Consider the following 15297-nt stretch of genomic DNA (forward strand, 5'->3'; position numbering starts at 1 on the left):
ATTTTTTTTTACATTCAAGCTTGAGAAAGGCTCCTATGAGAGACGAAATGTTGTATGACTTTAAAATAAAATCTGCATTAACACCATCTCTATGTGCCCGGTCCAACTTTCTTTGTGACTACCCCCTAAGAGTAAGAAGGCGCTAGGGACCACCCACTGGCAGGTGCCCAGATTGTTCCTTCTAAGTGATGGGCTTAACACGTTATGGCCATATGGTATAACTTAAGCCCCAATTTTTTTTTCCAACTATAGGTTATTTTAAATAGCCTTGTAAGATTTAAAACGTAATTTCTTTGCTGTTCACATGATGTTTTTTGCATATATTTTGGTCTTTACAGCAACTCCACTTCTGAAAACAAATGCATGTTCTTGGCGTGTCACCCAAATGTATATTTTCTTACAGAATTAATGCCAACAAAAATTACAAAGTATACAATATAGGCTTTGTGATAATTATGTCTGTAAGTGGGGGTTTAATATTTTAGGGATCACAAACAAAAAGCATAATAAAAACTATATAGACGGAGGTGGAAACCTTTATGGTGAAGGTTCTATGGTTCAATGTTACAGTCAACAGAGTCCTCACTGATTTATGTAAGTTTTAATTATTTTTCATCTGTTCTTCAAGGGATGCGATTATGGTTGAATGAGTAATCTAGAAGCCTGCTGTGTTTTTCTATTCTAGTGGTTGAAAGTTCTGAAAACTGTGTTAATTTACACAGCACGCACAAGCCATTTCTTTATTTAGACTGCAATGTCAATAGGTTTCCTTTAAAAAACCATGTTGCCACTCAATGTTTAATATTTAGCTGTTGACGTATTTGCTTACGTTTGTATTTTATAATAAGTGCACCTAAATTTAAACCTATTCTGTAAGAGGGAACGTGCGGTGCTATTTTGGTTGTTATTAACTCATATTTTATATTTAATATAATTACTGGTAGAACAGATTCCACTGCATAGTAACGAGAAAAAGTTTTTAGTAAATTGATATATTTCATACATATGGGCTGAGCTGTGTGTGTGTATATATATATATATATATATATATATATATATATATATATATATATATATATATATATAACCAAAATAAGTAAGCAAGGCACTCCCCTTAAAGCTTCTAAATATAGAGTATAAATTGCCTAGGTGCAATCCCGCGTAAATATATAATCGAAAATGAAGGGAGCACACTAGGACTCTTCTCAGTGGAAAAAAACGAGTATTTACTGTATCAACAAGTAATACATATTCTGTGCAAAGTACAAAAATCGACGTTTCGACCCTCCTTGGGTCTTTATCAAGACCCAAGGAGGGTCGAAACGTCGATTTTTGTACTTTGCACAGAATATGTATTACTTGTTGATACAGTAAATACTCGTTTTTTTCCACTGAGAAGAGTCCTAGTGTGCTCCCTTCATTTTCGATTTTATATATATATATATATATATATATATATATATATATATATATATATATATATATATATATATATATATATATATATATATATATATATGTATATAGTGTTACCCAGCACACACACTCAAAATCTTGAAAAAATGCCGGGTGCTTAAAAAGCCATAGCCAAAAAACATAGAAAATAGTAAATAAAGGCTTGCACTCACGGTCTGTAGATAGGTAAAAAATTTCTTCTTTATTTCAATTCATTTAAAATATGGTTGCTGCCATCATCAACGTTTCAGCCACCTCTGTGGCTTTCATCAGGATCAATTCAGCATAAATAACATTCCAAATACAGATTTCTGTTTATATATAGCTAACCAGATTTAAACATAATTTTAACAATGCTTACCACCTGTGTTCTCGGACACTCGGCGTCTATCCCGATCCTGTGCGCATGTGCGAGCACGTCAAACCGGAAGTGACGTGCTCGCATCACTCAGCCGTTGCCGTGGTTACCCAAAACATACACAGACACCACGGCAACGGAGTCATACTGCTTAGCGCCAGGAAATCTTTACGAAGGGGCAAATTCATCATAAAAACATACAATCAATCACTACATAGTTCATCCCTTCATGTGACAACATTAATCCACTAGCTCTTAAACAAATGGAGTCAATATAGCGGAGGGTATATCCATCGTAATGCCCTACTCCATATAGACATCACGTTAGTCTCACACTTCATATGGACTACTTCTATATGTTTATACTTTTTATACAATATCCATTGTTCACAAGGCCGATGTGTATCACGTAACGAGATCCCCCTATAACCCAACCAAATAAGCTATTATCTATGCTCAAGCAGAATAAAACAATAATAAATTCATAATACCAAACAGTGCCCCCTAAAATCAATATAGTGTTACCACATATACTGAAATACCTTCCAGTGTATCATGTGGAGTGCTGATATCCAAATGCTATCAAATCCAACAATCTTCTATATTATTTGAAGTGATATCCATTACATTTATATACATTAAAGTGATACTAATTGCATTTATATACACTAAAGTGATACTAATTGCATATATGTACATTAAAGTGTTCACTGTACTTAATAAAGTGAAACTAAGTGTTATCGATGGGCAACATACTGTCTGCCCTTATCCCTCATTAAAGTGATACTTAATGCTTTTATATACATCAAAGTGATACTCATTGCTTTTATATACACTAAAGTGCTCTCTATAACCAATAAAGTGAAACGCCGTGTTTCTATGTACAATAAAGTGCTTACTACAAACATCTCGTAGTTATCTCTCAACATCAATCCGCCTATATCTCTTATTAAAGTGATACTTGTTGCTTTTAGGAAGAGTACATACTGAGACCATACCGACACAATATCATCAAATATTTCCGTTACATCGATGATGTGCTGATACTATGGAGTGGGACCATTGAACAAGCTCAACAGATGGTTGAATCAATCAACATGTTACCTACGCCTGTACGGATGACGGCGGATATCAGCCAGGAAAAAGTCCACTTTTTGGACGTAGAAATCTCTATTCTAAATCAGAAGGTTGAGTTTAGTATGTATTCCAAACCTACGGATCGCAATACTATTCTACATTACACCAGCGCACACCCCCGAAATTTGAAGAATTCCATCCCTCAAGCACAATTCCTTAGAGTTATTAGAAACAACTCGACAGAAGAAGTCAGACAAAGACAATTGATACAAATGAAAGAAAAATTTTTGGAACGTGGTTATGACAGGAGAGTCCTAGATTGGGCATTGGAAAAAGCAAGAGAGAATGCGACCAAGCCACAGGACCCTACAGAGGAACCAAGATTGGTCTTCCCTATCACATTCCATAGGAAAGCTCAAAAAATATCCAATATTGTCAGAAGGAATTGGAATATGTTGGCACTAGAGGAATCGTTACCCAGTGAATTTAGACAGCCCCCAAGAATTTGTTTTCGCAGGAACAAAAACCTGAAAGATATGTTGATAAGAACGGATCCTGTACAAAGTTACACCATGTCTCAGAAGACACAGATACGAGGGAGTGTGCGCTGTTTGGGATGCGTGACATGTGGCCATATGGTACCGGCACGCACATTCACGCATCCCCACAGTAATAAAACATACAAGATAAGACATACTATCACCTGTAGATCTACGTTCATTATATACAAACTATCATGCCCTTGTGGACTGTGTTATATCGGCAAGACGGAAACCCAACTTTGTGAGCGAATCAGGGGACACAGGTCTAACATTAGAACGGCGTTCAGAGATGGAACCACAGATAAACCTGTTGCCAAACATTTTTTGGATAATGGACATGCCTTAACTACTTTGAAATTCGTGGCAATTGACCACGTGCCCTTACCAATAAGAGGTGGTGACAGGGGTAACATGCTGGTACGCAAGGAAGCCTTCTGGATTTATGAACTGGACACAGTTGCACCAAGGGGCTTAAATGAGCAGTTATCATATGCCCCTTTTATTTGAACGAGGCTATATATGCTTCTAATTCTCTTGAGTAAAGTTATGTTTTAATATGAATGTTCACCCTTGATGGCAACGCAGTATAAGCTCAGAGTTGTACATATAGAAACACGTAGTCTCACTTTATTCGTTATAGGAAGCACTTTAGTGTACATAAATGCAAGGAGTATCACTTTAATGTACATAAAAGCAACAAGTATCACTTTAATAAGAGATATAGGCGGATTGATGTTGAGAGATAACTACAAGATGTTTGTAGTAAGCACTTTATTGTACATAGAAACACGGCGTTTCACTTTATTGGTTATAGAGAGCACTTTAGTGTATATAAAAGCAATGAGTATCACTTTGATGTATATAAAAGCATTAAGTATCACTTTAATGAGGGATAAGGGCAGACAGTATGTTGCCCATCGATAACACTTAGTTTCACTTTATTAAGTACAGTGAACACTTTAATGTACATATATGCAATTAGTATCACTTTAGTGTATATAAATGCAATTAGTATCACTTTAATGTATATAAATGTAATGGATATCACTTCAAATAATATAGAAGATTGTTGGATTTGATAGCATTTGGATATCAGCACTCCACATGATACACTGGAAGGTATTTCAGTATATGTGGTAACACTATATTGATTTTAGGGGGCACTGTTTGGTATTATGAATTTATTATTGTTTTATTCTGCTTGAGCATAGATAATAGCTTATTTGGTTGGGTTATAGGGGGATCTCGTTACGTGATACACATCGGCCTTGTGAACAATGGATATTGTATAAAAAGTATAAACATATAGAAGTAGTCCATATGAAGTGTGAGACTAACGTGATGTCTATATGGAGTAGGGCATTACGATGGATATACCCTCCGCTATATTGACTCCATTTGTTTAAGAGCTAGTGGATTAATGTTGTCACATGAAGGGATGAACTATGTAGTGATTGATTGTATGTTTTTATGATGAATTTGCCCCTTCGTAAAGATTTCCTGGCGCTAAGCAGTATGACTCCGTTGCCGTGGTGTCTGTGTATGTTTTGGGTAACCACGGCAACGGCTGAGTGATGCGAGCACGTCACTTCCGGTTTGACGTGCTCGCACATGCGCACAGGATCGGGATAGACGCCGAGTGTCCGAGAACACAGGTGGTAAGCATTGTTAAAATTATGTTTAAATCTGGTTAGCTATATATAAACAGAAATCTGTATTTGGAATGTTATTTATGCTGAATTGATCCTGATGAAAGCCACAGAGGTGGCTGAAACGTTGATGATGGCAGCAACCATATTTTAAATGAATTGAAATAAAGAAGAAATTTTTTACCTATCTACAGACCGTGAGTGCAAGCCTTTATTTACTATTTTCTATATATATATATATATATATATATATATATATATATATATATATATATATATATATATATATATAAGAAGTATTTCTGACATGAGTGGGTGTATCGAAGGAGAAAGAAGTCTTGTTCTACTTTTTACAAAACTTTTATTTTCTTTGTGCAAAAACGATAAAGATTTAAAAATACAGCATGTAAAAAAGGTCAGAATCTATCAAATACATTTAAGTTCTATTAAGGATTGGAGTGTCCCTTTATAGTCTTTCTAGTTCCTACCCTTGAAGGGTTTCTTTCAGTTTGTTTTGATTTTCACGGTATGTTACCTCATTAAAGGGTTACTCCAATCACCATGACCAGTTCAGTGATTTGAAGTGCTTATGGTGGTAGTAGTCTGTGTGTGCGTATATAATTAATTACTTTTTATTTATTTTTTTTGTGCGGGTGCTAGTTACATTCCTGGCACACATGACTTATGCTGCCTAATCCTGTACACAAATTATGTCTGCCCACAGTGCTCTAGTGACTGAAGTAATGATCTTCATCACTGCTCCCTACCTCCCTCTGTGTGCTCCCTCAATTGCCGATTAGTTTTTGTTTTTGTTTTTTCTTCTTCTCTCCCCAAGTCCCTCTCACCCCTCACCGGCTCGGAGCACACAAGCTGGTGTAGCTGTTCAATCAAATACCTTTTTATGAACTCATGTGGATTATTAAATGCTAGATTGCAAGCTCTGCTGGTGAGATATGTTTTTGCATATTATAAATATATTAATTTTGTAATTGTTTGCTATGCATTAACCGTTAGAAGTATTTATTATTACCTGTGTATGGCACCGTTTCATGTTTTATGTGAACATAACTAAAAATTGCATTGTTGTTGTTTTCTCTTCAAACCAGGAACTGTCTAAGATCACAATGCCTGTTATATTTAATGAGCCCCTAAGCTTTCTGCAGCGACTCTCTGAATATATGGAGCATACATACCTCATCCAGAAAGCAAACCAGTGCCGTGATACAGTGGAGAGAATGCAGGTAAACAGCAGCACAAACACTGGTTTCATCAAAATTGTGCCACCAAATTGTCGTGTTTGACAGCATGCTAAAGAGCATTGTAACAACAACAATAGATTTCAGTTAATGGCATTGAATTCATAACAGCACAGCATCCTTGCTGTGCGATTAATAATGGGATGGTTTAAGAATGGGACTTGTTTTGTAATCCAGCATCCTTTGATTTTGGGGATACAGTGAAATTACACCCTAATCCTTCTGGATATTCTCTTAAAGGGGTCCTATAGTGCCAGGAAAACAAACCCGTTTTCCTGGCACTATAGGGTCCTGAAGTGCGCCACTCCCGTAAAACCCTTCAGCCACTTACCTGAATACAGCGCCAATGTCCCTTAGCGCTGGGTCAGGCCCCGCCCACACGCGCATTAGACATCACCGTAGGAAACCATTATTCAATGCTTTCCTATGGAGAAAATCTGGCACTGGAGGTCCGTGAGGACGTCCAGTGTCAGATAACGGACCAAAAGTCCGTTTGGATTCCGGAAGTGCCCCCAGTGGCTGACTTAGAGCTGCAATGTAAACATTGGAGTTCCCTGGAACTGCAATGTTTTACATTGCAGCGCGAAGTGCAAAAGGGACACTGCACCCAGACCACTTCAATTAGCTCAAGTGGTCTGGGTGCCTGCTGGGAGATGCTGTGAATTGTAACTAATCACAGGTACAGATGAATGTTACAGTCCAGTCTCCCACTCTAACCCAATTGATTGTCCCCAAATCTTCACTTGTCATTGGAGACTTGGTAAAATAGTAAACTCCATCGCATGTATCATGGAAATTGCCTCAATTAAAACTGTGTTTTGTTTGTGTCTTTGTTTTTCTCACTATAAGAAGGTTCAAAGCCGTCCACATTGAAGAATTCTACCTACATGATTTAATCATGCAATCCTGTATATCTATTTACCAATTGATTTGTAAAACTGTTGCAGTGTGTAGCTGCCTTTGCGGTCTCAGCTGTTGCTTCGCAGTGGGAACGTACAGGGAAGCCGTTTAATCCTCTTCTTGGCGAAACCTATGAATTGGTTCGGTAGGTCCTTCATTTTTGACTGTATTTATTGCTATCATCTCAGGTGTTACTTGATGGCTTTATACCGTGTTTTAAAGAATGTCACCATCTAATGGAATGTATTGTTCATTTTGAATTCTTAGTGAGGATCTTGGATTCAGACTAATTTCAGAGCAAGTAAGCCATCACCCACCAGTCAGTGCTTTCTATGCCGAAGGGATTGACAATGACTTTGTGTTTCATGGATCCATTTACCCAAAACTGAAGTTCTGGGGAAAAAGTGTAGAAGCAGAGCCCAAAGGAATAATAACTCTGGAACTGCTCAAGTAAGTTTTACCTATTTTATTTATTAACTTCAAAAAGAGTTTCCTATAAATTACCGTGTTCATGAACTATACATGGCATCTTCTAGTTTAAACAAAGCATCAGACTACGTATATATAGAATTTTACAGGTTATACAAAGCACATCTTGACAAAAAAAAAAACCGCACACCATCATAATATAATTTAAATCTTGTCCATCTCTCTTTTATTTTTGTCTACATTTTTATTATTGTAAAATATGTTGCTTTAGTAATTTGTGATAAGCCATATTCTTGTTATCAACATGACCTTTAAAGACCAACAGTGTAGTGTTGCACGCAGGTACCCATATATAAAGCAGTTAAAGCTATAGACTGGCTATTTTCATGGGTCGCCATGGGAGGAGGAGTATACTCCTCTGTTAGTAGCGTGAGACCAAAGTGCTTTCATCTGATGGAACCATTTTTTAATTCTTTGTTTTTACATTGTATTTATTTTTTACATCATCTATTTGTTATTTCTCATCCAGGCAAATAGACTTTATTTGATTTCATGTTTCATAATCTGCACAGCTCTATTTCTTAATTACTTCTCTTCCCCTAGTAATTTGTGTGAAATGTGGAGGTTTGTTTTTGTAGGTCTAATATTTCCAATGTTTGCTATTTTTTGCCAACTGCCCATTGAGTTCTAAACAGGCTGCAAGATTGAAATTCAATCATAAAATAACATTGTTGCATTTTTCTTATCCATCCACTGATGTATAGTGCAGTGTTCCCTTACTTTGTAGAATGTCATTGCATGTTGGAATTAGCTGACAAACACAAGCATTTCAAATCCGTTTTAAAATTTGAAGATATAGGTATTATGTTTTACTAATGTCATTAGAAGACGCGGCTTGGTGATAAAATATGTTAAACATGGGTAGAAGCAGAGCCGTGTCTTGCACTTGCAGCTGACTGTCGACCAAATCAAGCCTTTTGTCAGATCTAAAAATCTAATCTACGGTAATTTGTCTTGTTGGTAAAGACTAGGACCTTATACTGTGCCAACATTGTAGTTTGGTTGACTTTATTTTCCCCCATGACCTGTGAATGTTTGACAACTCTATTTGCCATTGAGTAAAGAAGCCTAGGTATATGGATTGACCGAATCTCACAGAATGTTTTCTTTGTTTTACACAGATACAATGAAGCCTACACATGGACAAATCCGACCTGCTGTGTGCATAACATTATAGTGGGCAAACTGTGGATTGAGCAATATGGTAATATGGAAATTACCAATCACAAGTACGTGATAGGTCATCAGTCAATATACCTTCTGATGTATTTATCGCAGGGAGAAACTTTAACTTGTTTTACATGTTCAAAACATTCACCACCTGCAAAAAGTGGATATAAAAGCAGTACATTTATTTACAGCACTCTGTGGGGCTTTTTATTTATTTTCCGTGTATATCAGGCTTTTTAGAGCATACCATTACTTTGTCTGAATTTCCTTTTTATGGACCAGGGAAACTTAGGATGGAGAATTTATCATTTTATTTTGTGTACCCTCAGTGACACTAAAATAATATATGTTTCACTGCTTTAAAAAACATTTTATATGCCAGTACTAGCTCAGATGCACAGACTAGATCAGAAGATACATGTGAAAAATGCATCTGTTAAAATGAATGGCCTCATAACCGCACATTCATAGGAATGCAGCATAGTCATTACAAGGATGTCCATAATTGCGGCCTTTTTTAAAGTCTGGATGCTGCATTCAAGTTGCCGAGAACTGTAGCTTAACTCTAGGAGTATGTACACTGTATGATGCAGTATTCAAAGCACTGCCTGAGTGGTGCCTGAGTAGGTCGGAAGTGTAATGGCTCACAGGCAGATTTCTAGAATAGAGCATTACATTTGCGCACTTACAGTGCCTTGTTCTGTTATTATGCCACCTATGAGAGCCCGAGAAATCGTCTGTGCAGCTACGGTTTAATAAGCTGCTGCTTTCAAACTCTACTGAGGATTCGAAAAGGCTTTCAGTGGTACTTCACACAGTACTGTGTAGACAAATTGTCATGAACTGTTTTGATCTAGTGCTTTGTTCTGTTTACCGGTAAAGCATACACTACGTTCTCACTGGTTTCATAATTCCATCAGCAAAACGTTATTTTAATGTAAAAGAGACAATTCTTTACACAACGTAGCAGATAGCTTACATTGACCAGTTTGGGATTTCTTTGCAAACTCTGATACTTGGCCAACATTTTACTACTACATTTAGCAAATGACCACACCTAACTGTATAGATATGCATTTACATACGGTAGAAGACCTAAGCTATTTCAAGAATGTTTCGGTAGCCACACAAGGTCAAATGCATAACTAATATAAATGTTAAAATTCCATTGCAGAACTGGAGAAAAGTGCATTTTAAATTTTAAGCCTTGTGGTCTTTTTGGAAAAGAATTGCACAAAGTAGAAGGATACGTTCAAGACAAAAGGTAAAGTGTCAAAGGTTTATTTTTTTTACCCAAATATATTTGTGTATTTTTCAAAATCTGTCCCCACGTAAATGTTAATACTAAGAAAGGTAGGGGTAGTTTTAAATCATGATTCAATATAGCTTAATGTAGTGGTTCTGATGTCTATGGCCTGAAAACACTGCCTTTTTGGAGAAATTGTATGCTGCCTAGGGATCCTTCTAGTGACAATCACTCAGACTAGTGGTACTACCCATCCCACTGCTGCAAAGTGTGCGTGGATGTTCCCCATAGAGATGTGTTGATTCACAGCGAGGCAATTTAAAAAAAATAGCCTCCCAATGATTTCCTAAAGGCATTGGCTGAGATTATCAAGATTGGTGATCTTAGCCATAGAGGTGGGGCCAGACTGCTGTGGCGCGGGAGGGCCAGGGACCTAAACAGCAATTCCTGCAGTATTTAGTGTGAGGAATACATGTTTGTATTCCTGAGACTGTAGAGTACCATTAAAGCAGTGCTCCTCAACCCGCTCCTCAAGGCACACCTAACAGTCCAGGATTTAGGGATTACCCGGGTGTGTCTATTAGGTGTGCCTTGAGGAGCACTGCTTTAAGGCATTGTCTAAATACTATTTTTCTTTATATCCATAGTAGTCAAAGTACAATAACCACTGCTGTCCAGTTTAATGGTTATGCAACCAGGAGTTTATGGGCACCATCCTTTGCTTTGTTTTTTTTTTTCATTATTGTTAAGCCTGGGGCTCTCATCGGCACCCAGGAACTGCCCCCATTACAGATAACTTGATAATATGGCCTTTAATTTGCTGTATAATCATCAGTTTTGTCCAGTGATAGACTAAAAGTACTTGGGTGGGCTATCCCTGTATTTACAGAACTACTACTTTTAAAACCTCATTTAAAAAAAAAAAAAAAGGAAGAAAAAAAAAACCCCTCCAGATTTTAGTAATGATTTATGATGCTAAAAACTGGAAAAAAAATGTATATTTATGAAAAAGATTCCATCTGCACATTGCTAGCTGCAGGTGATAAGTAGAAAGTCACACATCATCAAATGTTTCATTTGCACCCGACATCTGCTCTGCACAGACATAGTATGACAAGATTAAAATCGAATTTACTTCTTATATTATTAATCCGAAAGGAAGTCCATAAATACTGGCACTGAGTACGTTGATGATTTAATGTTGATCCTACGCCAGACATACTGTATTATGTTGTTAAAGGTGTACTCTGTCACTAAAAACGTACTGTATTCCCTCCATTCCGAACGATCATACAATTGAATTGTGTAGCCAATTAGTAATTTCTTTAGGAGAAGTCGTATTGGACATGTCATGATATATCATTGATTATTGTGCTTGTTTAATATTTTTCTGCAGCAAAAAGAAGATTTGTTGTTTGTATGGCAAATGGACAGAGTGTCTGTACAGCATTGACCCGGCTACATTTGAGTCTTATAAAAAGAATGATAGAAAGAACGGGGACGATAAGAAAAATTTGAAGCAGGTAAAAAAGTTCTGGTAGGCTGCCTACCTTCTTGTATATTGTTTTCATTAATTCTTTTAGGATAAACTTTTATTTATACTTCTCTAAAATTGATGTTGCTTTTTTTTGCAAATATTTGTCACTGAAAAGGACTTGATACACGTTACATAGCTGAAAAGAGACTGGTGTCTATCAAGTTCAGCCTCCCTTACATATGTTTTTGCTGTTAATCCAAAAGAAGGCAAAAAAAACTAGTCTGAAGCGCTTCCAATTTTGCAACAAACTTGGAAAAAAATTCCTTCTTGACCCCAAAATAGCAGTCAGACATCTCCTTGAATCAAGCAGCTATTACCCCACTATTTAGAAATAATATCCCTGTATGTTATGTTTTTGCATGTATTTATCCAATTGCAGTTTAAAAATCTGTATGGATAAAATCACCTCTTAAGGCACATAATTCCATATCCTTATTGCTCTTACTGTAAAAAAACCTTTTCTTTGCCTTAGATGAAATCTCCTTTCTTCCAGCCTAAATGAGTGACTTTGTGTCCTATGTATAGCCCTGTTTATGAATAGATTTCCAGATAAGGGTTTGTACTGGCCCCGAATATATTTGTATAATGTTATCATATACCCTCTGAGGCGCCGTTTTTCCAAACTAAAGAGATTTACATTTTTTAACCTTTCTTCGTAACTAAAATGCTCCATTCCTTTTACCAATTTTGTAGCTTCTCTTTGCACTTTTTCTAGTGCCGTGATATACTTCTTTAGAACAGGTGCCCAAAATTGCACAGCATATTCAAGGTGTGGTCTTACCAGCGATTTATAAAGAGGCAAAATTATATTTTCATCCCGAGAATTTATGCCCCTATATTTTATACATGCCCCTGAATTTATACATGACAAAACCTTACTGGCCTTAGCAACTGCAGATTGACATTGTATATTGCTGCATAATTTGTAATCTATCACAATTCCCAAATCCTTCTCATGTGTGGTTATCCCTAATTCACTACCATTTAGGGTGTTAAGTTGCTTGTGCAGTCTTGACCCCGAAGTGCATAACTTTGCTACGTTAAATTTAATCTGCCATTTTAGTGCCCAGTCCCCCAATCTAGCTAAATCCCTCTGCAGCAAAGCAATATCCTGCTCACATTTTAGATGACACATTTGTTTTGTGTCATCTGCAAACACTGAAACATGGCTTTTAATGCCTATTTCAAGATCATTTATAAATATGTTAAATAGAAGCGGTCCCAAAACAGAACCCTGAGGGACACCACTTTTGTCCAGCCTGAAAATTGACCATTTTTTTTTTTTTTTTATTTTTTTTTTTTTATCTTTTATCATACTTTATTGCGTTCTATACTATCCTTTTTTTTTTTTGGCAAATATATCTTTATTTGATTTTAAAAATTTTTTTCTCATCTTATCAAAACATTATATCATATAAACATGTAGACAATTTCCACAGTATTAGTAGACATCCAGTCCTCCAAACTAAATCATAAAACATATTTCACAGTTCATTCATACATCATACCTCATACATTCTTACATTTGTGGGAGTAGGCAGCAAATTACAATAAAATTTAAACATACAAAGTCATTTTTATCTATTAACATTTCTGTGTATGCATCACAAAAGATTACTATTATTGCTCATTAGTTTCTAGGAGTTTTAAGCACTTTTTCCCCATTTCATATTTCTGTACACAATCCTTCCTCTTAAAAAGCCCTATCTCGTTATTAATCTGAAGTTTTAATTGTTTCTCCCAATGTTTGAACTCAATTGTCACGGAGCTCTTCCACCCCCGTGCTATCAATATCTTTACTGCCATAAAAGAATGGCAGACCAGAAATTGTTGGTATTTTAATAACTCAGGCCATTGAAGGTGTAAGAGGGCCCTTACTGAAGATTGTTCTATAAGAATTTTGTCCCAAACATACAATTTTCTAAAAACCTCATCCCATAACCTCTTAATTAATCCACAACTCCACCAAATATGGACAAAACTTCCCAAATTACTTCCACATCTCCAACATATTTTAGATTCATTGTGATCAATTCTGTTTAATCTCATTGGCACTAAATACCAACGATAGCAAACTTTATACTGAGTCTCAAACAATATATCGTTGTGAACATTTCTTTTTAACTGTATCAACATATCCCCCCACTTTGTTGGGTCTATTTTTAAATTACATTCTTTTTCCCAACTTTTTATTTGTTTAGACCTTATATTTTTGGGGGTCGCTCTTATAAGGGCGTAGCATTTTGCCATGTTTTTTCGAGTACTATTATTTCCAAAGATCTGTTTTATGAGGATACTACTACTTATATTACTCTTAGCAAGTGATTTATCCATAAAGGATTTTATTCTTAAATATCGAAAAACCTCATCCTGAAGAAGACCAAATTCCCCAGACAGAGTTACAAAATCTTTGATTCTATCTCCTATTATTATATCATCCAAAGTTTCAATTTTCCTATCCTTCCAAGAGTCTATTTTTAAGTCTGGCAATAGGGCTTCTAATATTTCTATCCTCATAAACCCAAAAATGTTTCCCAGGATATTTAATTTTTTTCTAATCTTATTCCATTCATTCAACAGATATTCTAAAATTACACTGCTGACTTCTTTTTCAGTTTTCTTGGGTTGCCAAATGTACCTAGTCAGTTCTTTACCATTTAGGGCTCGGGTCTCTAAGCGAAACCAGCCCGTTTTTTCAGAATCTTTTTTATTTAATAACTGAGTGTGGAATATAATAGAGGCCTCATAGTGGCTTATTATGTTTACCCCTCCCTGCTCTGTCTTATTTGTTAATTGATCTAATCCAATCCGTGGTTTTTTCCCCTTCCAAATAAAGTTTTTAATAAGCCTCTGTGTTATCTCCAACCATGGTAGAGGGATTTTTAACGGAACCATTCTAAAAAAGTATGTCCATCTAGGCACTATGTACGCATTGATTACTTTTATCCTTCCTAACCAACTCAGAAACAAGGGGTTCCATTTTTTTAACGATATCCCAGTGGATTTCAAAAGCCTAGTAAAGTTGATCTCCACCATTTTATCCAAGTTCTCCGATATTATTACCCCAAGATATTCAAAACTCCCCTTCGCATCCACAAAGCTATAAGTTTTCAAAAATTCACTTTTCCACTCTTTGCTACAGTTTTTAAATAAGACAATCGTTTTATCTGAGTTTATTTTGTAATTTGAGATAATGCTAAACATTTCTATTTCTTTTATCAAATTATCAATTGATTTAATTGGGTCTATTAGAGTCAAAATGGTATCGTCAGCGTACATACTTATTTTTAGTTCTCTATCCGTAGTTGGTACTCCCCGGATATCCGGGTTCTCTCTTATTCTGATTGCAAAGGGTTCCATTGAGAGAATGTATAAAATAGGTGAGAGTGGGCACCCTTGCCGTGTGCCATTTTTCAATGGAAACCAGTCTGAACATAAATCTATGCCCACTACCCTCGCCATAGGATTTTGATAAATAGAGCCTATTGCCGACAGCATCCATCCATCTATGCCCATTGCCCTCAATACTCCCATCATATATCCCCACCCGACCCTGTCAAAGGCCTTTTCTGCATCCAGTGACAGGGTCAGGAGGGGAATTCGCATTCTATCACTCCA

At 36.3% G+C, this 15297-nt stretch overlaps 1 protein-coding gene across 7 annotated transcripts in view; it reads left to right on the plus strand.

Moving 5' to 3' along the window:
* Positions 1 to 15297, plus strand: part of OSBPL1A (oxysterol binding protein like 1A) — a 226407-nt gene that overhangs the window by 199145 nt on the left and 11965 nt on the right. For all 7 annotated transcript variants that reach the window (XM_063451462.1, XM_063451465.1, XM_063451466.1 and 4 more), the window contains 6 exons: positions 6188 to 6322; positions 7285 to 7382; positions 7505 to 7687; positions 8848 to 8955; positions 10071 to 10160; positions 11539 to 11665. In XM_063451462.1, coding sequence (XP_063307532.1) covers positions 6188 to 6322; positions 7285 to 7382; positions 7505 to 7687; positions 8848 to 8955; positions 10071 to 10160; positions 11539 to 11665 — 741 coding nt within the window. The remainder of the gene's footprint in view (positions 1 to 6187; positions 6323 to 7284; positions 7383 to 7504; positions 7688 to 8847; positions 8956 to 10070; positions 10161 to 11538; positions 11666 to 15297) is intronic.

This window comes from Pelobates fuscus, chromosome 4, assembly GCF_036172605.1.
Source record: "Pelobates fuscus isolate aPelFus1 chromosome 4, aPelFus1.pri, whole genome shotgun sequence".
Classification (NCBI taxonomy): domain Eukaryota; kingdom Metazoa; phylum Chordata; class Amphibia; order Anura; family Pelobatidae; genus Pelobates; species Pelobates fuscus.